Here is a 27,597-nt window from a genome sequence, read left to right on the forward strand (position 1 = left end):
TATTTGTGTATGAAGCCTAAGGGCTCATATACAGATATCACATGCATTTTCTGTGTTCCGTCTGTGTTTAACGGCCGCCACAAAGCAATTCCAATGGGAGTCACATGGTTTGACCAAACATTTGTGTTTGATAGGCAGAACACAGCCATCAAACACAATTGACTCCCATTGCATTGTGGCGGTGATCCCCTTTCGTGGCTGGCGCGCACGCACACACACACACACACACACACACACACACACACACACACACACACACACACACACACACACACACACACACACACACACACACACACACACACACACACACACACACACACAGCAGTAGCCTATACTGTGTTGGAGGATTTGTGTCTCCAAGAAGGAGTAACAGCACCTCCCTGTGGACAGGAACAGAAATTACATTTAATACGTACATTTCACTTATACAGTAGCTAGGATAGGGGAGAACGGGGTAAGATGAACCACGTTTTGCTTAAGTTGTCCTGGAAGCAAGGCAAAATGAGATGGCAGTAAAATCTAATGATCTACCCATATTTCAGGATGTCTTCTATCAATTGAAATGATGAGTAAGCATCTATGACAAAGGGCCATGAAATATGACCTTTAAAAAAAAAAGTGGTAATGTGGCTCAATTTGCCCCAGGTAAGGGGTAAGTTGATCCAAGTCGAGGGGTAAGTTGAACCACATGATATTTGAATTTTAAAGCTTAAACTTGAGCAGATAATGTATTCACTTATCGATGATAATAATATAATAACAGGTTTCCCTTTTGCAAATAGTCTTATTTATTTGTTTATTTATTATTTAAACAATATTAAGACAATTAAATAAAGTTTGTTATTCAGAACCTTATATTTGCAATATTGTTAATAAAATATTGCAAACTACTCTTAAATGAGTATGTACTGTACATGCAAATTAAAGGTCATTGAGTATAATTAGTAGCAAAGACTTAAAGGGCAAGACCACTTTTTTAGAGGTTTGGGTTGTTTTCTTAGCTTATTATGGGCAAACTATTACATTCCATGAGTTATTTCGCTCCGTTGTGTTGTTTATTAGCAATTTAAGAAATAAAAAATAGGGTCCATTGACTTCCATTGTAGCGGGGAAACATCTGCAATGGGAGTACATGTCTCCCCCCTGCTCCGCTCCCTCCACTGGCTCCCGGTCGCTGCCCGCACAGAATACAAAACTCTGATGCTGGCATTCAAAGCAACCAAAGGTATGGCTCCCCCATATCTTACAAGTATGATTGAACCCTACAAACCCTCCCGCGCACTCAGATCAGCCAACGCAGGGAAACTGGAAGTACCCTCACTAAAAACGCCGGGACAACGCTCCACACGTCCCAAACTCTTCTCCCTTCTGGCTCCAAAACTGTGGAATGCACTTCCCATTGCAGTCAGAACTGCAGCATCACTCCCAATCTTCCGCCGTAGCCTGAAAACCCACCTTTTCAGACTCCATCATGGCCCATAGCACTTACCCTAACCCCTTAGATAGCATTTCTGTTGGCTTAGATAGCATTTGACACAGACTTATAGCATGTTATGTAGACAGCACTATAATTGTATTGTATATAGTCATAGCACGCCATAGTACATATGTATAGCATAGTAGTGAATATGTATAGTTTATTATGTATAGTGTATGTATAGTTTCATCATATAGATATTCCACTGTTACCTTCTTAGCTTACGCATGTTTCATGATAAATGCTTTTATGTGATGTATTCCCTGCTTTTGTTCTTGCTTAAATGTAAGTCGCTCTGGATTAAGAGCGTCTGCTAAATGCCTAAATTGTAAATTGTAAATTGTAAATCTCTCAAAGTCACTCTTTTAGCACATAAAGTCATAAACGAACGCAACAAAAGCTAATTCTGACAGTTTATGAAATGAGGAAAACTCATGCGGTTTTATTTTGAATAAACAAATCAAAGATCCGGTAGGTATGCCTACGCCGACCGAATCACTGCTGTTGATCTGATTAGACCAAAACTGTACACCACTTCCTTATTGGAAACGACGGGGACTAAAAACATACACAATGGACGTGTTTGAGGGAGACACTTTATAAGACACTTTAGAAGAAGTGTGTAAATTGTCTGTGTCTGGGATTGCTCATATGCGAGGCTGCAGCTGGGTGCATCTCAAACAGCGTGGAGACTTCTGTTTACAAACGAAACCTCGAAGTACTGCTTGAGTCTATCTCCGACTAAAATAGTAACTTTATAAATCTATCCTAAAAGCTTTTGTTGCGTTGGTTTATGTGCTAAAAGAGTCACTTTGAGAGCTGTTTCCCCGTTACAATGGAAGTCAATGAGCGACTATTTTTATTTCTTAAATTGCTAATAAACAACACAACAGAGTGAAATAGCTCCATGGAATGGAATAGTTTGCCCATAATAAGGTAAGAAAACAGCCCAAACCTCTCAAAAAGTGGTCTCACCCTTTAATAAAAATAATATGAATAGTGATTCCCATTGACTCAATTTACCCCTGGACATTGGTTAATTTTACCCCCAGCCTCCATTTTAGAAAACAATGACTAGAATAAGCTATACTTCAGACAATTTATTTGCTAAATGATTCACATGGTTCTATCCATTGGCAAGTCATCAATGTGTATGATATTACATTATAGACCTAGGTACAATTTGCTTATTATGTGTCGAAGTTTTACCGTTTTTTTTTGTAAAATTATGTTTTCTACTTTCCTCATGTGCTTCCCAACTTCACAGCCAGGTGTAAATGATGGATGCTTACTCGATTTAAGGTCACATGGCAACACAGTTTTCTAGTTTTCTAGATAAAGGGGGTGGTTCAACTTAACCGCTGGCTCATCTTACCCCGCACTCCCCTACCTCTTCATAAAATAAGAGAAAATACCAGATCTACAAACATGTTGCCAATATAATTGTATTCATGATGCAATCGTTTGCAAATCATGTTAAGCGTTGTTTTTTAGTTGTGCAACCACTCCAAAGAACAGCAATGTCCGTGTTCACCTATATGTACCTACTATACCTATTTGGCCATGAGCACCAGTATTATGACTAGGACTACCAGTAGAGGCGCTGTTGCCAAAAAAGAGAGAGAGAGATAGTATTAGTGCTGCACTGTTGCCTGCAAGAGAGAGAGAGAGGAGAGGGGAGTTGCACCACTCAGTTCACACAGGTGTGATTTTAATGTGTGCTATTAGAGAAATCCACTACATATCAGAGACAAATACTGTACTTAATACTGCAATTATATGTTTGTTTAAAAATAAAATGCTCGCGCACACACACACACACACACACACACACACACACACACACACACACACACACACACACACACACACACACACACACACACACACACACACACACACACACACACACACACACACAGGTGAATCATGATGCCGAGCAGGGCATCACGTGAGTGCCCCCTCAGCCAATAGGAGGCTCCGTCCCAGAAACAGGTCTTCCAGGTTTAGTGCAGTGGTGACTGCTAAAAAATTAAAAAAATAAAGCAAAACACTGTAGCCTAGAAGTTAATAGTGAAATATCCGCGGCATAAACAAACGTTCGGGGGGTGCGATGCAGCGGCTCTAACTCTAATATAAGCATGTTTTGTTCAGTTTAATCCGGATGAATAGAGAATGAGTGTGTTCATTTATATTTATGTAACTAATTATTAATGCACGGACAGAAGAATCATGGTGTTCGTGATGCTATACTTGGGTCTACTATGGAGCTGCTACTGCTGCTACACAGCCGCAATGACCGAGGGTAAAGTGGTTATTTAACGCTTATTTTATTGCATTTTATTTTATTTCATTAATTACTTTTATAGGACAGTCTTTCTCAAACATTTTCAAGTCACATCGAGATCTATTTTCTTTGGCCGTGATGGATCATAATATGGACGCATATGTGCGTAAAGATTGTCGTGCCAATATTTGTCGATATTGTTTTCCCCCGAAAATAGATCTGCTATTTTAAACAGACGAGGGGTAAAAAAGAGAATATGTTTTTATTTATTTTTGTGTCGTTTTCATAATTTACAATACAATGATTATTAAGTCTTAAAAAAGAGATTGAGGGCTAGGTTTTTTTTGCTTCGTTTTGAACAGCAAGAAGTTGAGACTTGTGTTTATGAATTATAATTATATTACACAGTATAGGCTATATATAGGCTTTATTATTATATTGTGGCGTAAATGGACTATAGCCGGCCTTTACGGTCTATGAAGCCTATTCGGGACAACTATAACTGCTATTGCTTTTAACCGAATAAACCTGACTTGACAGTTGACATGTTTGTATGAGGAGTCATGTATTGGTCGTCGGTTTTGATGCAAAAATAATTGAGATGTGGACATGAGAATCACATGAGGTGACAGAAATGACGTGGCCACAGTCACATGAGCACCCCCGGGTGGCCACCAACAACAACAACAACAACCACCAACACCATGCATGGCCTTTGCTCTGCATCCTGCTGGGTTAATGAATAACAAACACAACTTGTGACTATTACATGGGAAAATGTACTGCGTGCACTTTTTAACAAGTTATTCTGGGGTTATGCCAGGGCTAGGCAGAAGTAGGCTAGGCCTACTCTACTTAAACCATTTGGACCTGATTGTAGTACAATTGTCTTAACAGTTTTCTAATACCTATAGTAATAATGTAACTCTTGAGAGCGTAAGATGGAAAATTGTATTTAAAAAAAAAAAAAAGTATAAAATGAAACCAATTGACCTGTATGGGTCCATTTGGTTTCATTGCATTCTCTCAAGAGTTAAAGCTGGGTCCATTTGGTTAGCCACTCTCCATCATTTAGCTGGGGACCACCTGGAACCCCCTCAAGGACCACTGGTTCAGAACCAGTGGTCTAACCCGTGGTTCCCAAAGTGGGGTCCGGGGACCCCCAGGGGTCCTTGATGGAGTTCCAGGGGGTCCCCAGCTAAATGATAGTTTGGAACCAAATGACCCTTATGGGTCTGTAACTCTGAGAGTGTACAAATGGAACTTTACCATTTAAATTGGGGTCCCAGAGATAGAAATGCCATTCAATGGGGGTCCGTAGCAAACTCCGTGTCAAACTGGGGGTCCTTGGAATTAAACGGGTTGAGAATCACTGCTAGAGCTGTAAAAATCCTCTCTTATGGGGGATCCCTGGCATACCTCTTCAAATGGGGGCCCGTGGCCTGATTAGTGTCAATTTGGAGGTCCTTGACATAAAAATGTTTGGGAATCACTGGTCTAAACAGTATAATATAATATTTAAAAAAAAACAATGATCTGACCGGGCATAAAACAAACGTTGACCTTCATGTTGTCTTCAGTTCAGCCTGATGTGGTGTTTAGTCAACAATGACAGCCAGCAGGCTGCTTCTACACAGTTTTTTGCTTTACCAGTGATCCTAGATTACTTAGACACTAGCCTACACTGTCTCTCTGCATGTATGTGTTTACCTGTGATCATAGTTTACTAAGACACTGCACTGTCTCTCTGCATTCTATGATCCCATAGTTTGCTAAGACACTGCACTGTCTCTCTGCATTCTATGATCCCATAGTTTACTGAGACACTGCACTGTCTCTCTGCATTCTATGATCCCATAGTTTACTAAGACACTGCACTGTCTCTCTGCATTCTATGATCCCATAGTTTACTGAGACACTACACTGTCTCTCTGCATTCTATGATCCTATAGTTTACTGAGACACTACACTGTCTCTCTGCATTCTATGATCCTATAGTTTACTGAGACACTGCACTGTCTCTGCATTCTATGATCCTATAGTTTACTGAGACACTACACTGTCTCTCTGCATGCTATGATCCTATAGTTTACTGAGACACTACACTGTCTCTCTGCATTCTATGATCCTATAGTTTACTGAGACACTACACTGTCTCTCTGCATTCTATGATCCTATAGTTTACTGAGACACTACACTGTCTCTCTGCATGCTATGATCCTATAGTTTACTGAGACACTACACTGTCTCTCTGCATTCTATGATCCTATAGTTTACTGAGACACTACACTGTCTCTCTGCATTCTATGATCCTATAGTTTACTGAGACACTACACTGTCTCTCTGCATTCTATGATCCTATAGTTTACTGTCTCTCTGCCTTCTATAGCCGTCATCAATCCACAGAATAACGACAAAACACCTACTGAACTCGTCGGTACTGTAGGTCAATATCTCAGTTGTATGGACGGGGGCATATCTTTTCTTCATGTCTTCTCTCACTGCGTGAACAGCCCAGAGCTGCATGGACGGGGGCAGCATCTTCTCCAAGGAGGTGGTGGCCACGGAGCAGGGCTCTCCGTACCGCCTCAGCTGTGCCGCAGACGCCACGCAGGCCCAGAGCCACGGCCACCTGACCTGGACGAGAGGCTGTCGTCAGCTCCCCGCCCGCGAGGGGCCTGCAGGGTCTTCCTCCGGGGGTCCTGTCCAGGTTTTGGATCCTCAGGAAGGGAACGCCGTCCTGGAGTTCCCCAGCCTCAGCCTCCGCGACGCGGGGAACTACACCTGCATGGTGAACGAGTCCGCCTGGATCACATTCCGCCTCGTCGTCAGAGGTAAGGCTTAACAATAGAGTGCCAAGGCCTTGTTGTTGAGGCCTTTTCAGACATTATTTAATTCACCCAAAACATAGGCCTACATTTTGTAACCGGCGATCATATCGTTTAGAGAAATGAGGCGCAAATCAAGCTTGTTTTGATACCAGAAGAAGAATCTGAGATATTACGATTCTATAAAACTCTGTTCCCATGCATAGACAGCATAAGCCAGCGGAATCTTTACTTGTTTTCTGTTTTATTTTTTTCATCGCACCCGAACCGGAGTGTTACGAGCACATAATCAATGGCTGCGGTTACATTAGGGCTTTTTCATTCAGAATGAAAACTTCAGAATGAATTAATTCAGAAGTAATGTTTTTTGCTGCGTGTTTACATGGGAAAGGTCATTCCGAATGAGTGGACAATACTTTTAAATCCCATTATTTCATTCCACATCAGGTTTGGGGCTGGGAAGGCTTCTGATTGGATAGGGGGCGGGCGGATATGTTTACGTCCAGTGGTGGAAAGTACATTTACTTTAGTACTAAAGTACAATTTTGAGGTATTTCTACTTTACTTTCCAATTGTTTTACTTTTACTACACTACATTTCAGTAAAACAAAATAATAATAATAGAAAAACACTTTTATGCCGTATTACTTTATATTTGATGTATCCTGTAGCCTATGAGAGGTTTCTAATATAATTTCTTAATATAATTAATCGCAAAACAAGAGCATAATATAGCCATACCAATTACATGGAAACAAGCATGCACAGAAAGACCAGAATGAACTTCAATCCGAATGAGTGTTTACATGAGTCCACAATTGTTTCAATAGGATTTAAAATAGAATAAACCGGTCAGTTACATCAGATCTAAGTTTAAATCAGATTGACCATTTTCTTTCCGATTTAAGTTTTTGTAGGTGTTTACATGAGAACTTTTAATAGGATTTAACTTTTATTCTGAATGAAAAGGGGATTTAACTGTCCATGTAAACGTAGCCAATGTATATTTAAAAAATCACACCTGTGTGAAGTGAGGGGCGCTAATATATTAAAGTCTAACACATGTTGATTAGGTGATGTAAAACCAACACAGACATTAAACGCCATTAACATTAAAGAGACAATATTGTTAATGACACATCATAACATACATTTTCCCTTCATTGTCAATGGCGTTTACAACACAAACATTGAACTAAAGACAAGCACCTGTGTATAGGGGGCCCCTCAAAAAGCCGCCAAAAGACGATCTCGGCGGTAAATGAGTCAAGTAAAATAATTGAGTACTTTTTCCCCCGCTACTGTCAGAATCTCAGTGTTCTAAAGCGCCGATCTCCTGGAGCCCGGCGGAATCGGGTGGTCCAGTAACGGTGTGGGCCCGCCTGTGGGGGGCCGACCCCCTCCCCACCCTGCGCTGTGATGCCCTGCTGCCCTGGGACCCCCAAGGACCGCCCTGTGATGACCTCACCTTCGCCTGGCTCAAAGATGGCCGCCCGCTGGCCAACGACACCATGCACCGTCACAACTCCTCGTCCAGGTGCGTTTTGGGACCAGTGTTGACTTTATTTAGTTGTTTTTTAGTCATGGTCTTTGAATAAAAATGTATTTAGTTTTAGTCACATTTTAGTCAGCTGGAACTTAGTCTTGTTCCCCAGTCAGTCCTTGTCGAGTCATTGTTTGGTGTCAGTTGGAGTTTGTGTTATCTGTCTCTGTTCACCTTTATTAAAATAAAACACCCAACCATGGGTTTGATCACCACCCGCCTGGCTGTCCTGCTCACCAGAACGTGACAATATATTATTTGCGACACATTTTCACGATTTAAAAAGAATAGCAGCATCTACGAGCTTGTACATCTGCTGAAACCTCTAACAGGTCTCTTATTGGTTCATTTAGATTGTAACAGGTCTCTTATTGGTTCATTTATATTGTAACAGGTCTCTTATTGGTTCATTTATATTGTAACAGGTCTCTTATTGGTTCATTTATATTGTAACAGGTCTCCTGGTCCATGGCGTCTCCAGGTCTCCAGCACTCTGACACTGAGCCTCACAGAGAACACAGACTTTGGACTCTACAGCTGCAAGCTGAGGAACCTCAGCATCGATTACACCCTGCAGAGTAACGGTAATAAATACTGATTACAAGTTTACAACTATGACGTACTAACAGTCCGACTTGCAACAGTCCAACAACAACAATATGCGTGGCCGGTTAAGAATCACCCATCGCTCCCGACATGCGTGGCCGGTTAAGATGCATGTGTGGCCGGTTAAGATGCATGCGTGGCCGGTTAAGATGCATGCGTGGCCGGTTAAGATGCATGCATGGCCGGTTAAGATGCATGCGTGGCCGGTTAAGATGCATGTGTGGCCGGTTAAGATGCATGCGTGGCCGGTTAAGATGCATGCGTGGCCGGTTAAGATGCATGCGTGGCTGGTTAAGATGCATGCGGGGCCGGTTAAGATGCATGCAGGGCCGGTTAAGATGCATGCGTGGCTGGTTAAGATGCATGTGTGGCTGGTTAAGATGCATGCGTGGCCGGTTAAGAATCACCCATGGCTCCCGACATGCGTGGCCGGTTAAGATGCATGTGTGGCCGGTTAAGATGCATGCATGGCTGGTTAAGATGCATGCGTGGCTGGTTAAGATGCATGCGTGGCCGGTTAAGAATCACCCATGGCTCCCGACATGCGTGGCCGGTTAAGATGCATGTGTGGCCGGTTAAGATGCATGCATGGCTGGTTAAGATGCATGCGTGGCCGGTTAAGATACATGCGTGGCCGGTTAAGATACATGTGTGGCCGGTTAAGATGCATGCATGGCTGGTTAAGATGCATGCGTGGCCGGTTAAGATACATGCGTGGCCGGTTAAGATACATGTGTGGCCGGTTAAGATACATGTGTGGCCGGTTAAGAATCACCCGTGACTCACACACACACACACACACACACACACACACACACACACACACACACACACACACACACACACACACACACACACACACACACACACTGTCACACACACACACACACACACACACACACACACACAGCACTAACCTTCATGAAGAAGGTGAATGCTCACTGACGTGTGTGTGTGTGTGTGTGTGTGTGTGTGTGTGTGTGTGTGTGTGTGTGTGTGTGTGTGTGTGTGTGTGTGTGTGTGTGTGTGTGTGTGTGTGTGTGTGTGTGTTTCAGGCCAGCTGAGCCACACGGCCGCGGTCATCGCTGCGCTGGTGCTGACCGTCTGCCTGCTCGTCTCCGCCGTCCTGTACTCCTGGTGTCACCTGGACGTCAAGCTGTGGTACAGGAACGCCTACGGAGAACACCAAGTCAACGGTGGGACTTTACACTAGCACTATTTAATCCCTTCTGAACGGGAACCCCTTTTGGGGTTTTAATTATTTCTTTCCCAAGTCCGTATATATAATTTACAATTTAGGCATTTAGCAGACGCTCTTAATCCAGAGAGATTTACATTAAGCAAGAACAAAAAAAGCATGGGAATACATCACATAAAAAGCATTCATCATGAAACATGCGTAAGCTAAGAAAGTAACAGTGGAATATCTATGAAACTATACATATAAACTATACTATATATACTATACTATGCTATACATATGTACTATGACGTGCTATGACTACATACAATGCAATTATAGTGCTGTCTACATAAAATGCTATAAGTCTGTATCAAATGCTATCTAAGTCTACAGAAATGCTATCTAAGGGGGTGGGGTAAGTGCTATGGGCCATGATGGAGTCTGAAAAGGTGGGTTTTCAGACTACGGCGGAAGATTGGGAGTGATGCTGCAGTTCTGACTGCAATGGGAAGTGCATTCCACAGTTTTGGAGCCAGAAGGGAGAAGAGTTTGGGACGTGTGGAGCGGTGTCCCGGCGTTTTTAGTGTATATATATACGTACATCGACGCTAGGTGGCGTCATATCCCAATCTGTATATATACGTACGAATATGTGCAAATCTTTGAATATATATTCTTTCAGAACGAACGTTTCTAATTAAAATCTTTGCTTCTGGGAGGGGGGGGGGGGGGGGGGGGGTCCCTGGAACAACATGTTTTCAGATGGGGGTCGGCAGCCAATTACATATATTTTTGGGCGTCCTAGATATGAAAATGTTTGAGAACCACTGACATAGAAACATAGGTTTTTTCAGAAAACTGTCAGAATTTAGAAGACATTTGTCGAATCGTCCTCAGGTCTAAATTGGTTAAATATTAACTTAACGGTGAGAGTTACAGTACAACTATAGAATATTAAAGGTATATTCAGTGATTTCACTCGAAAAACCTTAGGTTTCGTTTTTGGCTGTGGGACCCAGCCTTTCGTCCAATCAGGATAGAGAGTCAAAAACGAAACCTAAGGTTTTTTGACCCCCAGGGGTTAACTGGGGACAGGGAGGAACTCCTTATATGGCCAGCACACTCTATAGTAGGGAGGATTATCACAACAAAACAAAAAAATAAGTGATATTTGAATTAAGTGAAATCACTGAATATACCTTTAATCCATTTAGACCTGAGGACAAAAAGGCTTCTAAATTCTGACAGTTTTCTGAAAAAACCCATGTTTCTATGTCAGTGGTCCTCAACCTTTTTCAAGTCAAGGACCCCCAAAAAGTAATTGGCCACCGATCCCCGTCTGAATTTTTTTTCTTCCAGGGACTCCCCCAGAAGCAAAGATTTGGGTAGAAATGTTCTCTCTGAAAGAATATATATTGATTTGATTTTTCAAAAACAGAAGATCTACAAGCTCATAACGTGGCACTCGGTGCTGCACTATGAGCTTGTAGATTTTTCAACAGCTAAAGCATAACGTAATGCTTAAAACACAAAAGGAGTTTCCGTCCTCGCGTAGCGATACAAATACTACTGCATGGATACTAGTCTCGTTCTTCTCAGTGTACCGCCCCATATTTGCATACTGGGCCCTGGTTGGTTATAGCCTGGTTCCAGATTAATCTGGTTGGCTCGTCACCACTTCGGCCGTAAAGTCCTCCCACAATTGAAGAGGGGCCAGACTTAATCGGCTTGGGGTGATATGCATTGAGAGGGGCCAGACTCAATCTGCCTGGGACGATATGCATTGAGAGGGGCCATACTTAATCTGCCTGGGTTGATATGCATTGAGAGGGGCCAGACTTAATCTGCCTGGGTTGATATGCATTGAGAGGGGCCAGACTTAATCTGCCTGGGGCGATATGCATTTTGAGAGGGGCCTGACTTAATCTGCCTGGGGCGATATGCATTTTGAGAGGGGCCTGACTTAATCTGCCTGGGGCGATATGCATTGCAAAGGCAGATGAAGGTTGGCTAGCCTAGAACTATTGAATATTAACTCTGACTGATGCCTACATCTGTGTTTCAGAGGGGAAGCTGACTGATGCCTACATCTGTGTTTCAGATGGGAAGCTGCCTACATCTGTGTTTCAGATGGGAAGCTGACTGATGCCTACATCTCTGTGTTTCAGATGGGAAGCTGACTGATGCCTACATCTGTGTTTCAGATGGGAAGCTGACTGATGCCTACATCTCTGTGTTTCAGATGGGAAGCTGACTGAGGCCTACATCTCTGTGTTTCAGATGGGACGCTGACTGATGCCTACATCTCTGTGTTTCAGAGGGGAAGCTGACTGATGCCTACATCTCTGTGTTTCATATGGGAAGCTGACTGATGCCTACATCTCTGTGTTTCAGATGGGAAGCTGACTGAGGCCTACATCTCTGTGTTTCAGATGGGACGCTGACTGATGCCTACATCTCTGTGTTTCAGATGGGAAGCTGACTGATGCCTGCTACATCTCTGTGTTTCAGATGCGAAGCTGACTGATGCCTACATCTGTGTTTCAGATGGGAAGCTGACTGATGCCTACATCTCTGTGTTTCAGATGGGAAGCTGGCTGATGCCTACATCTGTGTTTCAGAGGGGAAGCTGGCTGATGCCTACATCTCTGTGTTTCAGATGGGAAGCTCTACGACGCCTACATCTCCTACGTGAACAACGAGTACGACAGGAAGTTTGTTCACTTCATCTTCAAACCACACCTGGAGAATAAACTGGGCCATCGAGTGCACCTGAACGACAACGACATACTGCCTGGAGCAGGTTGGTTTCTGTACTGACACTGTGTAGCCCCCTCCGGTAGATAGATATGTCACAAGGCGTTCTTTTGTTGTACAGACATTTATTTGCGTATGCCAAATGCCGTGAGAACTAGTAAAAACATAAACATAACATACATTCAGTACAGTATTCTCATAGAGAACAATAATGATGAACAACACAAGTTACAATATACAAACAAACAAATGTAACAAATATACCTCATTGGCCGCATCCACTTTGGGGGGAATAAAACGGAGGAATCTTTAATCAGTATCTTGACTTAAACTGATATCATGAGCTGGACTCTTAAAACAGCAGATCTACATGTGGCAGCAGCAATGCACTTTAGCTGTTGCACGCTGAAGCTCTCTTCTCTGAATGAACTGGCTCTGCCCTGCTCTGCTAATTACCAGTGATCAAAACCACCCTTGCTCATCAGCAGATGTTCAGAGGTTAATGTGACCTTAGTTCAATCAATCAAACATAAATCACCTCAATACACATTGAAACAAAGTAGAGAAACACGAAATTGACATGAAACTAAAAACATTATGAACTTCTTAACTTTATGTAGCCTACTTATTTATAAATTAACTTTTAATTCTTGATGACAGCTACACACTGCACTGCACCGCACCGCACCCGGTCCGCACTCTATCCTTTATAAACTCTATTATATATGTTTATATATGTTATATGTTTCTACCTCACTATGGGGTTGAAAAAGGGGTTGAAAAGTGACATAGATCTACATCCGAGCTCTTCCATTTGCACAATTTGACTTGGAAATGATTATGACGATCGTATTAAAAAAAAAAGATTGTGATATTATATTTTTTGCTTTAATCCGTGTGTGTGTGCGTGTCAGATCCCTCTGCAGAGCTGCTGATGAACATCAGCCGGTGTCGTCGCCTCGTGGTGGTTCTGTCTCACGCCTACCTGCAACAGGACTGGTGTCAAACACACTTCAGGTAGTGGTGGTAATAATAACCCGTTTAGAGTAGACCTGAGGACGATTCTACAAAATGTGAGTAAATTTGACTGAGGGACTGCCATTGGATTGAATTGAATATTCATTTTTTCATGTCATATGAAAGTAGGGAATCGTAGCTTCAAATTGACATATTGGTTGTTCAGTTTGACCCGCCAGTTTTGGAGATATGGCTTATAGAGTAATGTTTTGCAGAAAACAGCGAGTTGAGAAAACAGGCTTGAAAGGTTCACTTATGTGGTCTCTAACATTACACCTAGCTACATGTTTAATTTCAACTCTGACACTTATTTCAGACATGCTCTAGTATGTGAAGAGTCTGCCTGTGCAATTAACTCATTTTGGAAAAAAATAAAAAGTTTTTCTCCTCTGGTGAAAAGCTAGAATTTGCGCGATGGCTGTCTCTCACTCAAACTGGTCATTAATGTCTTCTGAAATGCTGACGGTTTTCTGAAAACCCCATGGTTCTGTGTCAGTCGTTCTGTGTCAGTCTGAAAACCCCATGGTTCTGTGTCAGTCGTTCTGTGTCAGTCTGAAAACCCCATGGTTCTGTGTCAGTCTGAAAACCCCATGGTTCTGTGTCAGTCGTTCTGTGTCAGTCGTTCTGTGTCAGTCGTTCTCAAACATTTTCATGACAAAGGACCCCCAAGATTATAATGTAATTGGCCACCGACCCTCGCCCTGGAAAAACTGTTCCAGGGACCTCCCCAGAAACAAAGTTAAAAACGTTCGCTCTGAAAGAATATACATATTCGGCAGAAAATGGCTAAAAAAGCATTTTCGGCCTATTCGGTTTCGGCCTGAATTGGCAGGAAATATATCACCGAATAGTGTATGCAATTAATGCATTCAAAAGAGCTGAATAAATGCTTTATGGACCCATAATAGTGATTATTATTTAAGTGTATCATCATGTTGGAACTAGTCCATAGTGTTAACACATGTGTTGTTGTGTATCATGTTGGAACTGGTCCATAGTGTTAACACATGTGTTGTTGTGTATCATGTTGGAACTGGTCCATAGTGTTAACACATGTGTTGTTGTGTATCATGTTGGAACTGAACCATAGTGTTAACACATGTGTTGTTGTGTATCATCATGTTGGAACTGGTCCATAGTGTTAACGCATGTATTGTTGTGTATCATGTTGGAACTGGTCCATAGTGTTAACACATGTGTTGCTGTGTATCAGACAGGGTGTGCTACACATGTTGGAACTGGTCCAGAAGCCTGTCTTCATCCTATTGGACGGTCAGGTCAAACACATGAGGTCAGAGGTCAAGGTGACCCTCAAAGAGCTGCAGCACCGTCTGACCTTTCTGACCTGGAGGCACAACTCTGTGGTATGCACGCACGCACACCCGCGCAGGCACGCACACACGCGCACGCACAAACAGTTTTAGGCATAGTTTGACTGAGGTTACGTTTAGGAATAGGGTTAGGTTTAGACATAGTTTTACTGAGGTTACATCTAGAAATGAGTTTAGTTTTAGACATAGTTTTACTGATCGGGTTATGTTTAGGAATAAGGTTAGGTTTAGGCATAGTTTTGGTGGTGAACGCTCCGAGGTCGCAGGATCTGACCCGGGGCGAGTGTGTTTTGGGGTCAGCGTTCTTGCATCGTTCCGGAAGCAGCAGAATACTGCGTTCCACACGGAGTGCAGTGGCCGGTGTCGAGTCGGTCCGATACACGGTTGTCCAGAGCCGCCACAAAAGGCTCTGGTCAGGCTCTGCCAGTCAGTGGACCTAATGAGCCTAAGTCTCCTCACCTGTAGATTCCATGACGTCACATTGAGATTAGGCAACACACTTCATATGTGGGTGTGCCTGACACAACTCCATATATGGGAATAAAGGGAGACAGATACAGACATCTCCGTATATGGGCATAAAAGGGACACAGACAGATGGGTGGAACGGGTGCTATGACACAGGGTAGGCACCCTCACATGTTCTTCCCGTGTCCCCTACCATCACAAAAAACATGCAGTAATCCTGGTCTCTATACTGCCTCCCCTTGGCCACCCGGGGTGCCAGATGGAGGGGAAAGGAACTGGTTGGAATAAGCGTGTTCCTTCCACACGCTACGTCCAACCAGGGAAACTCCCCCCTGTCAGGTGTAAAGGAGCGACTTGGACACTCAGGCATGAAGGAAGCATGAGTTCAAGTCCGTTGCTCTCCCCAGGTTGGCGGAGGGTGTGTAGAGCCCAGGAACACATTAGATAATTGACACAGGGGTGACAAATGGGTTACAAAATCGTGGGATAAAAATGATATAAAAAATAATAAAAAATAAAGTACTTTTAACTGTGCTTGTGATTGGTGCAGACTCCTGCCTCTGTGTTCTGGAAGGAGCTGGCGCTGTCCATGCCCCGAGGCAGGGTGGGCCTCCAGCGCCGGGGGGGGGCAGGAGGAGGAGGCGGGGGGGACCCCCAGACCCTCCTCCACGACGACAAGGACCCCATCCTCACCCTGGAACCCCCGGACTACCTGGACTGTAGGGTGGACCCCCACCCGTCTGGAGACCTGGGTAAATAAATATGCATGTTTGGATGTATAATGGATGCAATTTGCTGGTTTTGGGGACAGTGTGTGATCCCTGGGCTGGCACCAGGGCTGGACTGGGACAAAAATCCGGCCTGGTCATTTTCGCGTGAATTTGGCCCAGACCGGCCTACCACAACCAGGGCGCAGATAGCAGAAACTCTACCGCCCACTCGGTCGAGGCACACACAAACAAACAAGCCCTAATACCACCACTTTTACAGAACAACATAAATGATACAAACCAACAGTAACACAACCCTTTGTAGGTTCACATCTATACAGGACAGGTCCATCCCATGTAATTAATATTTTGTAAAAGTTAATTTTCTTCCGTAATATAATTAAAAAAGTGAAAATTTCATATATTCTAAATTCATTGTGCATTTAAAACCCTTTTTTTAATCTTTATGATCCAAAAATCCTATCCCAATGAATTACGAGACCACAAAAAAAACGAGAAATGTCGTCCATCTGAAAAGTATATTAATGTATGCAGTTAACACTTGGTCTGGGCTACTTTTGAACAAAATGTATTTCATCAATGGGCCGTGGCATGGAGGTGATCAGCCAGTGGCACTGTTGAGGTGTTATGGAAGCCCAGGTTTGCTTTGATAGCAGGCGTAAATTAATTTGTATTGTTCAGTCTTATGTCTCACACGTTCCTCTTGACAATAGAACCTAGATTCTGTGTGGGGTTCAGGTCAGGCCAGTTGGCTGGTCAGTTAAGCACAGTAATGCCATGGTCAGTACACCGGTTACTAGTAGTTTTGGCTCTGTGGGCAGGTGCCAGATCGAGCTGGGAAGGACATTCGCATCTCCATGAAGCTTGTCAACATACTGAAGCACAATGTACTCTAAAAAGATGGCTGTGTTGAAACCTGCAGTGTTACGTTTTCACGGTCAGTGGATCAACACCATAGCAGATAGCATGGCCTAAATCATCACTGTGATTTGTCATGTCCAGAGACTCAACACAACCATCTATTATTATATTTTACAGCACTGTGTGCCTCCGTACATTAACAAGCTTTATTTATTTTTTATTGATGCTGATCTTCCTTTTGCAGCAGCGCGTGTTGAGACTCTGGACATGACTAAACACATTGCTGTACCACTTGCCCTAGCCTCAGCGACCTCACAGGCGTATGCAAAGGCTCAACTTATGTCATTTAGATAGCATTTTATGTAGACATAGCACTCATAGTTCCATAATATAGATATTCCACTGTTAGACGCGATGTTAGGTTCTCAGCTTGCTTTTGATTCTTGATGACTGACTTTTTTTTAATTTATCCCACGAACCCATTTTTCACCCCTGTGTCAATCATCTAATGTGATCCTGGGCTCTACACACCCTCCGCTAACCTAGTCCCCATATATGGGGGACAAGGGGAGAGCAACAGACTTGAACTCATGCTTCCTTCATGCCTGAGTGTCCAAGTTGCTCCTTTACACCTGACAGGGGGGAGTTTCCCTGGTTGGACGTAGCGCGTGGAAGGAACACGTTATTCCAACCAGTTCCTTTCCCCTCCATCAGGCACCCTGACTGGCCAGGGGGAGGTAGTTTAGAGATCAGGATTACTGCATGTTTTTTGTGAGGGTAGCCTACCTACTAGGGATGGGTATCGTTAGGATTTTTTCGAGTCCGGTACTGATTCCGGTTCTGCTTATCGATTCCGGTTCTTAACGGTTCCCTATTTCGGTTCCAAAATGATATAAAAGAGGTCAAATGTTTAACAAAAAAGCTCAATGTCAATTTAAGACATGTAATGAATAAATAGTGTAACATCCTCTTCCTCCTCATTCAGTTGAGCCATTTGTGGATAATATAGTAAAAAAAAAATAGTGTTGTAGGCTACTTCTCTTATTACCAATAACAAATAAAAGCATGTCTGAGATCTGAGAGCAACACACACACGATTGACTGTGCAAATTAGCATCGCTAATGAAGGGGAGGGGGCAGCGCATCAATGGGGGATCATTGAAAACAAAGGCGGCTTGCATGCTGTGGTTTGCTACTAACAGAAATGTGCATGCACACGGGCTGCCCAAAGTAGGCTATCTTTTGTTGTTTTTTCGCCACCTCTCAAAGTTAGACTGGGTATCTGGACCCTACGCCGTGATCACACACACACACACACACACACACACACACACACACACACGGTGCGCACTCGAAGTGAGTGCACCAACGCTTTCTCTCCTTGTCTCATGTTGATTCAATGCTGCGCAGCCAGCGCGCTGCGCACGTATGCAGTGAAGACTCAGACAAGGCGCAAGATTCCTGTCCCCTCTTAAAAGTTTCCTCCCATAAACTTCACTTGAAAATTACGTTTAAGAAACTTTAATAATGATGTTGCCTCAGTGCCAGGCACAGCGCGTGTCACTGTCTCTAGACTCCTCGACAACTAACTCCATGCAGAGAGATGGCTCCGCCTCTGCAAGCCACAAGCCCACAACTCGTCGCTAATGCAACGCAATGTAGGCTTGTAGATCAGCTCTGTTCCCTGCGCATCTATTAAGGGAAGAAAATAAATAAATAAATATCGTGTGACTGCGTGTCTGTGGGAACCGATAGAGAACCGAAATTGAATTATTGTAATGGGTACCCGGTACCAAGGCACGTTCGGTTCGGTACATACTTGGTCCCGAGATTCGGGACCCACCCCTAGTACCTACCCTAGGGGACACGGGGAGAACATGCAAACTCCACACAGAAAGTGTGCGATGACTATTTCTATGTATTCGATGCATTACCATGTGTTGTTCTTGCTTAGTGTATAAATCGCTCTGGATTAAGAGTGTGCTGAATGCCTAAATTGTAATTCAGGGTTGTGCAATGGATGAAAAAGTAATTTCCAGGAAGGTGAACCTGAGCCAGAGCCTACAGGTTGGACTCTAACCGTTAGAGAACCTCTGCTCCGTCTGTCCCTCAGGACTGCGTCTCCCGGTCTACAAGGCCTTCTTGACCTCCGTGACCTCCAGAGCTCCCGTCCTGCCTGCCGCTCCGCTGCACGCGCTGCCCGTAGCGGCCATGACCTCCGACCCCCGACCCGTAGCGGTGACCTCTGACCCCGTGCCCTACGAGGTGGACGTGTCCGACCTGGGTTCGCGCAGCTACGCCGCGCGGACAGACTTCTACTGCCTGGTCAGCGACGAGGACATGTGACCAGTGGTGGAAAAAGTACTCAATTGTTTTACTTAAGTGAAAGTATACCAATACTGCAATTTAGAACTACTTCGTTACAAGTAAAAGTACGGGTTTGAAAATGTACTTGAGTAAAAGTACAAAAGTATCGGCATCAAAATGTACTTAAAGTACTAAAAGTAAATGTATTCATATTGCAGAATGTCAAGTTCAAAATGTGTAGAAGATCTATTGAAAATAGCCGATCTACAAGCTCTCAATGCGTCGCAAGTAGATTGGCTATTTTCAAATGGCCGAAATGTATAGGGGTTAATGCATGTTTTCTAATCAAAATTTAAATCGCCAAAGTAACTAGTAACTAAAGTTTTCAAATATTTGTAGTGGAGTAAAAGTCCACATTTTGGCTCTGGAGTAGAAGTAAAAGGACTGGAAATTGGAAATATTTAAGTAAAGTGCAAATACCTCAACATTTTACTTAAGTACAGTACTTAAGTAAAAGTACTTAGTTACTTTCCACCACTGCATGTGTCCCAGATATAAATGGCATTGCATGGGGGTCAGTAGCCTATGCATGTCAAACTGGGCATCCTTTTCAAATGGGGTCTTGCCCTGAAAATTCGACCTCACGCGTGCGGACTCGGCCCCCAGCCTGGTACGCTAGTTAAAATATGGCCCTTGAGGAAAATGTATTGGGGAACCCTGGTCTATGTAAAGGTGTGTGAATGGGTGAATACAATGCACAATCTCTGTAAAGGTGTGTGAATGTGTGTGTGTGAATGAGTGAATGTAATGCACAATCTATGTAAAGGTGTCTGTGTGAATGGGTGAATGTAATGCACAATCTATGTAAAGGTGTGTGAATGTGTGTGTGTGAATGGGTGAATGTAATGCACAATCTCTGTAAAGGTGTGTTTATGTGTGAATGTAATGCACAATCTATATGTAAAGCGCCTTGGATAAAGGCGCTGTTGATGATGTCATCCGATACTGCCGGGGCGCTCTGTGATGATGTCATCTTACTATTAATCTACAGTGTCAATGTCAAACGATGTCAAAAATTATTTTCAAAGTTTATTTTCATCCACTTTCAACTTGTTGGACAATCAATGCACATTATAGGCTTAGGCTACTGTCAAAGAAATAATCTATATAGGGTTTAGCAACAAACATTTATTACTTGTGTGTGAAAATAGCCAATCTAATATAAAAAAAAATCACACCCGTGTGAACTGAGTGTTGCCCCCCCCCCCCCCCCCCCCCCATGTAGCATGCAACACTGCAGCACTATCCCTCTCTCTGTTTCTGGCACCCCCTACTGGTACTAAGTCATATACTAGTGCTCATTAACATCACATACATGTCACATACCTGTACATAGGTGAACACAGGTGTACACGGACATTGCTGGTTGTAGGAGTGGTTGCACCACTCAAAAAAAACAGGGTCTCCAAAGAAAAGAGGGTTGAAAACCAAATATTGTGACGTAACCAAAATGCAAGACAAATGATTGTTACAGTATTAATGTTTGGGGGAGGGGGGGGGGGCGGGTCGGGTCCCTGGAACAACATATTTTTAAATGGGGGTCGGCGGCCAATTACATATATTTTTGGGGGTCCTTGACATGAAAATGTTTGAGGACCACTGACATAGAAACACAGGGTTTTTCAAGAGAACTGTCAGGATTCAGAAGACATTTGTGGAATCGTCAGGTCTAAATGGGTTAAGACCAGAGTCTGATTCTAGGAAATAACGTCTTCTAAATCCTAACAGTTTTCTGAAAACTATATCAGTGGTGCTCAAGGACCCCCAGACCTTTTGACACGGACCCCAGACCCCCCAATCACAAAATATATCAGTATCGGATGGAGGGGAAAGGAACTAGTTGGAATAACGTGTTCCTCCCACGCGCTACATCCAACAGGGGAAGCTCTCCCCCGTCAGGTGAACAGAAGCGGCTTGGACTCCTCATGCATTGAAGGAAGCATGAGGTCAGTCCGTTGCTCTCCCCGCACGCTGGCAGAGGAAGTGCAGCACCCAGGATTTACATTAGATAATTGACACTGGGTTGCAAAATCGTGGGGATAAACATTTAGAAAAATAAATATCACTTTGTGCCACAATAGTGAAAATAGCAAGAGATACAAGATCAAAGCCTGTCACGATGCCACATGTGAGCTTGTAGATCGTCTGTTTTCACCATTTTAAAATTTTTAATCAAGATGTATGTGGTCAGTGTTGTACAACTTGACAACAAACAAAGCATTTTCTTTGGTCTCTTTATTCGTTAAAAAATATCGATTTTGTCACCATACAATTAAAAAGCACATGTTTTATATTTATACTTTGTATACAATTAAAAAGCACATGTTTCATATATTTTCTTGTATTCCTCAACTCCACTTTGTACCTCGGCTAAGTGTAGTATAGTAATAAATCGCAACACGTGAAATTAATTCTGCATTTAACGGAACTCAATGAATTGAACATTTCCATGATATGCACAAAACAGGCCCAACACTTTATAGACTAAATGCTCTGACGGCAGAAAGTTAAACTGCTCTACTGTGGGAAGATTTCTTTTTTTTTATACATCCTTTCCCTCAGAAACTAAGGGCTCCATTTTCGTCACCGCTAAACCCCTTATCCCTAAACTTCTTCGCCATTTTATACTATTTTGCTAAACATTTTTGAATAGTTACAATGGCCAGTCTACAAGCTCACAACGTGTCAATGTAGATAATGGCTAGTTGAACTATTCAAAAATGTTTTTCAAAATAGTAAAAAAAAAGGCAAAGAAATGACGGTGACGAAAATGGAGCCCTAAGCGTTTACATTAAAGGTGGTGTATAAGCAATCTTTTCCAAGTGTTTACATTTATAACAGTAATCATTGCTATTTTTCTAAAGTAATCCCTTTTAAGTACAGAACCAATATTGCAACATGCACTCTAAATGAATCAGAGTGCACGATTTCAACCCAGCCTTTATTTCTATGACTTTTAACACAAAAAACACTTCCTATGAAAACAAACACAATGGACACATTTATGGACAATATGGAACTTTTGCTAGGCCAGGTGGTCTTCAACAGGGGGTCCGGGACAGTGTTGTTTCCGTCGACTAAAACTATGGCGAAAAATGTTCGTCGACTACCTTTTTTCCACTGACAAAAACGACTAAATAAAAACTAAGCCATGATGACTAAAACTAAGACTAAATTATACTGTCGATTTTGTCAACAAATAAAAACTAGACTAAAATGTTGGGCAGGTACTAGTGGACAAGAGATCCACTATAAGTTATTTTACTCTTGGTCTCATGCTGAAACTAGCCGATCTACAAGCTCACAGCGCGTCGCGGCTATTTTCAGAATGTGTAAAATCAGTCATTACGACGGCATCGAGGCCCGCCAAAACACAAACAACAAACATCTGCAGATGTAGTCGACTAAAATCGTATGATATTTAGTCGACTAAAACTAGACTAACACTAAAGTCACATTCCAGGTGACTAAAATGTAACTGAAACTAAAATTAAAACTATTCAAGAGACTATGACAAACTAAAATAGAATTTTGCTGCCAAAAACAACACTGGTCCGGGACCCCCTATAGGAGGTCCTCTGAGATAAACAACCACTTATAAAGCTTAGTAGAAATAGTAGCTACTAAAATGAAGAGTATTGTGAGATGCATGCTAAGTCCAGGTTTCGCCACCAGGTGGGGTACTTTCCTCACTGCATGGTATGTCGACTCTGAACATATACCGTTTTAGTAGGTTATGCTATTTTGGACGCAAGCCCATGTTTAGCAAGTATGGACAGGTGGGATATTTGTGTCTGCAAAGACATATTAACACCGATCCAACATATTAACAGCAAAGATCACGTGTAAACAAACTAACAAATCAACAACATTAACTGACACAATTAACACTGATGCTAATTGAGTCAAACAAAGTCTATGAGATCTGAAATCTATGAAAAAAACGTTAAAATAAAACCCCATTTTGGGCGGGAACCGCTTTTGGTGTTTTAACCAAGCATTATGTTATACTTTGGCTATTGAAAAATAGCATATCTACAAGCTCATAGTGCACGCTACGAGCTTGTAGGTCTGCTATTTTTGAAAAATCGTGAAAATGCGGCACAGATCTTTGAACATTATATTCTTTCAGAATACTTTTTTTTTTTTCTCTACGTCAGGCCTAAATGGGTTTTAATCTGCAACACAATTTTCAATGTAGCGGGGGTCCCTGCTTCATCTCTCTCATCCTAGCTAAGGGGTCATTCCCTTGGGACTGAAATAAAAACACAAAACGTCGAAGACCCGTCTGTTAATTCTAAAGCTAACTCTAGGGAAAGGAAAACATTTCAAACAACAAGACAATTCAAAGTGCTTTCGACCGATCTACTCGACTGTACAGAAAAGCACAAAACATCATTTAAGCATAATTTACCATTAAAATCCAACCATTAACCCTCTTATCTATGACAATAACGGCCATGTTAGCCTCGCCGTCCATCCACCACATCCATACGGTACATACATACATTATTTACATTCATTTGGAAACTTTTAAAATGCATACAGTCTCTCCGTATTAATCCGGTTATCCAAAAACTAACAAAACGTACAACGTTTCAGAATGTGTAAAATCTATGATATTAGGTTCAAAGAGAGAAAGAGAGGAGAAGGCACTGTTTAGAAACATGTCCCCCCCGCTGGGGCGCATACGTTGATCTAACGCACTAACAGTCCCACAGGCGTGGCCGGTTGAGACACATGTGTGGCCGGTTGAGACACATGTCTGGCCGGTTGAGACACATGTGTGGCCGGTTAAGACCGATGCGTGGCCGGTTAAGACCGATGTGTGGCCGGTTAAGACCGATGTGTGGCCGGTTAAGACCGATGCGTGGCCGGTTAAGACCGATGTGTGGCCGGTTAAGACCGATGTGTGGCCGGTTAAGACCGATGCGTGGCCGGTTAAGACCGATGTGTGGCCGGTTAAGACCGATGCGTGGCCGGTTAAGACCGATGCGTGGCCGGTTAAGACACATGCGTGGCCGGTTAAGACCGATGCGTGGCCGGTTAAGACACATGCGTGGCCGGTTAAGACCGATGTGTGGTCGGTTAAGACACATGTGTGGCCGGTTAAGACACATGTGTGGCCGGTTAAGACACATGTGTGGCCGGTTAAGACACATGCGTGGCCGGTTAAGACCGATGTGTGGCCGGTTAAGACCGATGCGTGGCCGGTTAAGACCGATGCGTGGCCGGTTAAGACCGATGCGTGGCCGGTTAAGACACATGCGTGGCCGGTTAAGACCGATGTGTGGTCGGTTAAGACACATGTGTGGCCGGTTAAGACACATGTGTGGCCGGTTAAGACACATGTGTGGCCGGTTAAGACACATGCTTGGCCGGTTAAGACCGATGTGTGGCCGGTTAAGACTGATACGTGGCCGGTTAAGACACATGCGTGGCCGGTTAAGACACATATGTGGCCGGTTGAGACACATGCGTGGCCGGTTAATACGGATGTGTGGCCGGTTAAGACTGATGTGTGGCTGGTTAAGACTCATGTGTGGCCAGTTAAGACACACCCGTGGCTGCTGACATACGTGGCCAGTTAAGACACATGCGTGGCCGGTTAAGACACATGCGTGGCCGGTTAAGACACATGCGTGGCCAGTTAAGACACATGCGTGGCCGGTTAAGACACATGTGTGGCCGGTTAAGACCGATGTGTGGCCGGTTAAGACACATGTGTGGCCAGTTAAGACACATGCGTGGCCGGTTAAGACACATGCGTGGCCGGTTAAGACACACCCGTGGCTTCTGACATACGTGGCTGGTTAAGACACATACGTGGCCGGTTAAGATTCACCCCTGGTTTCCGCCATGCGTGGCTGGTTAAGACTCATACGTGGCCGGTTAAGATTCACCCGTGGTTTCCGCCATGCGTGGCTGGTTAAGACTCATACGTGACTGGTTAAGACTCATACGTGGCTTCCGTGTGCGGTTAGGGCTATGTTTAGGATGTGTTTGGGGTTAGGGTGTTCGAATACTGCGCGCGGGACTGTTAGTGCGCCGGACCGCGCTGGCATTATACCCGGGACAATATTCAAAGCATTTTCTTTTTTTCTTTTTGCTACTTTTGTGTGACACTGTATAGTATGAGTAAGGAGGGCATTAGCTTACGAGAGAAAAACTAAAAGTTAAAACATGGAGAATAATAGATTAGAAGGACTATAATAACAGGGGCAGAACCAGCAGAAATGGAGTGGTAATACATTCAGCAGTAACTACATCTGCAGATGCTAGCATTTAGCTTAGCTAGCATAACCGGTTACAGCACTTTACCCAGGGTGCTTTGAGAGAGAGAGAGAGAGAGAGAGAGAGAGAGAGAGAGAGAGAGAGAGAGAGAGAGAGAGAGAGAGAGAGAGAGAGAGAGAGAGAGAGAGAGAGAGAGAGAGAGAGAGAGATCCCTGAATCCACTCACACAGTGTTTAAACTAGATCAGTTAAAAACAGTTAAGGTGCACACACATCTGTTTCCTACCAGAGTCCATCGCTACATTAATCCATCTATATATTTATTTCATAGACCAGTGGTGCTCAAAACTGTAGCCAGTATCATATGTTCTCCTATTATTCTGACCACAATCTTCTAAATCATATTCTATGACATTCCAGGCCAGCAGGGGACAGCATTGCACAATGCACACGGTCAGATCTTTGTAGTTTTTTTTTTCACCAGTCCTCCATGTTTGTAGTTTTCCCCCCAATTCTTCTCCATAGACAGGAAGTAAACCATTTAGATGGTCATGTCTGCAAAGTCTGGTCTCGTGAATCCTTTCTGTAAAAGACAAAAAAAAAAAAAAAAAAAGAAGCACACGCACACACACACACACACACACACACACACACACACACACACACACACACACACACACACACACACACACACACACACACACACACACACACACACACACACACACACACACACACACACACACACACACACACACACACACACACACACACACACACACACACACACACACACACCTTAAGTAATAAGTACATTTTGACACCGATACTTTGAATTCTGGGCTAGGACTCAATCAACCGTAAAGCAGATTATTTCTACATTGTGGAGTATCGATACTTTTTTAAGTACAACATGTGAGTATAAACGTTTCCACCCCTGACATGGAGGAGGTGTGTTTTCTGTCGGGACTTGTTCTCTGGGGGTGAAGGAGATGTGAGGAGAGAGAGAGAGAGAGAGAGTGTGTGTGTGTGTGTGTACACGTGTGTGTGTGTGTGTCTCTGTGTGTGTGTGTGTCTCTGTATGTGTGTGTGCCGAGAGGAGCCACGCCTTGACATGACTCTACCTGGCCGTGCCCACCCAGCCCATGGCCCCGCCCGATAGGTGGGCGAGGCAGGGAATCCACCAATGAGAACGCACCCGATTCGGCACGGACACACACACACACACACACACACACACACACACACACACACAGGAATGTAAACTGCCCTGCCCAGCACCTCCCATCTTGCTTTCTCTTAGGGCGCGCACACACACACACACGCACACGCAGCAAACACACACAAAGGAGTGGCACAGAATTCACAGAGAAGAGAAAGTTCTATTTCGTCCCTGCTGACCGCCAGAGGCGGTGCTTTAAGCACTGAATACGTCCCTTCGCGCATGCGCAGTCGAGTATTTTATACCAACAATGTCGGTTGACCCCGTGATGACCCGGAGTCGTCTATAACTTCCGGCAGTCGTCCGGGGCTCAGTCCCTAATTTCTTCTCGCTTTGCGCAAGTTGTACATAGCACAGAGTTCTACAGCAGAATTAAACTGCACGATAACAGAACTATTGCTTTGCTACTACTAAGTCGCCGGTAGTCCCGCGACCATTGTTGGTCGGAGCTGTGACGCGTGCGTTCGCCCTCCAGGGACTGCGACTTAATACTACTATTATTGTATCGTTTTCGAGTGGAGCTGGGCTTCACATCGTCTTCTTTCCCCGTGGGAACAAGGTAAGCAGACAACCCCTGTTCGCATAGGCTGCGTGCGCGCTGCTTCCCTGCAACACACACGGTCGCGTGCTACAAACGGCGACCTGAGCGTCCCGTTTTAGCACCCGTCAAAGTTGAACGGATA

General features: G+C 43.6%; 2 protein-coding genes across 2 annotated transcripts in view; one reads left to right on the forward strand and one right to left on the reverse strand.

Annotated features, from left to right (window-relative positions):
• The first annotated feature begins 3,537 nt into the window (after positions 1-3,537).
• sigirr (single immunoglobulin and toll-interleukin 1 receptor (TIR) domain) lies at positions 3,538-19,774 on the forward strand. Its single transcript, XM_083763308.1, has 10 exons — positions 3,538-3,785; positions 6,281-6,601; positions 7,904-8,132; positions 8,595-8,722; positions 9,800-9,940; positions 12,587-12,730; positions 13,599-13,701; positions 14,915-15,065; positions 16,051-16,252; positions 19,206-19,774. Exons 1-10 carry the CDS (start codon positions 3,713-3,715, stop codon positions 19,436-19,438), a joined length of 1,725 nt encoding a protein of 574 aa, XP_083619434.1. The 5' UTR covers positions 3,538-3,712; the 3' UTR covers positions 19,439-19,774.
• A 6,100-nt stretch (positions 19,775-25,874) lies between these two features.
• pkp3a (plakophilin 3a) overlaps positions 25,875-27,597 on the reverse strand; it is a gene marked incomplete at its 5' end in the record, with an annotated part of 76,424 nt that continues 74,701 nt past the window's right edge. Inside the window, one exon of the mRNA XM_083762850.1 lies at positions 25,875-26,275. Coding sequence (XP_083618976.1) covers positions 26,234-26,275 — 42 coding nt within the window. The 3' untranslated portion in view covers positions 25,875-26,233. The remainder of the gene's footprint in view (positions 26,276-27,597) is intronic.

This window comes from Protomyctophum parallelum, assembly GCF_964188405.1.
Source record: "Protomyctophum parallelum genome assembly, chromosome: 4".
NCBI lineage: Eukaryota > Metazoa > Chordata > Actinopteri > Myctophiformes > Myctophidae > Protomyctophum > Protomyctophum parallelum.

Coding starts and splice junctions, on each gene's coding strand:
- sigirr (XM_083763308.1), top strand. CDS start 3,713: ATGGTGTTCGTGATGCTATACTTGGGTCTACTATGGAGCTGCTACTGC. Junction 8,133..8,594: donor CGTCACAACTCCTCGTCCAG/GTGCGTTTTGGG, acceptor ATATTGTAACAG/GTCTCCTGGTCCATGGCGTC. Junction 15,066..16,050: donor CCTGGAGGCACAACTCTGTG/GTATGCACGCAC, acceptor TGATTGGTGCAG/ACTCCTGCCTCTGTGTTCTG.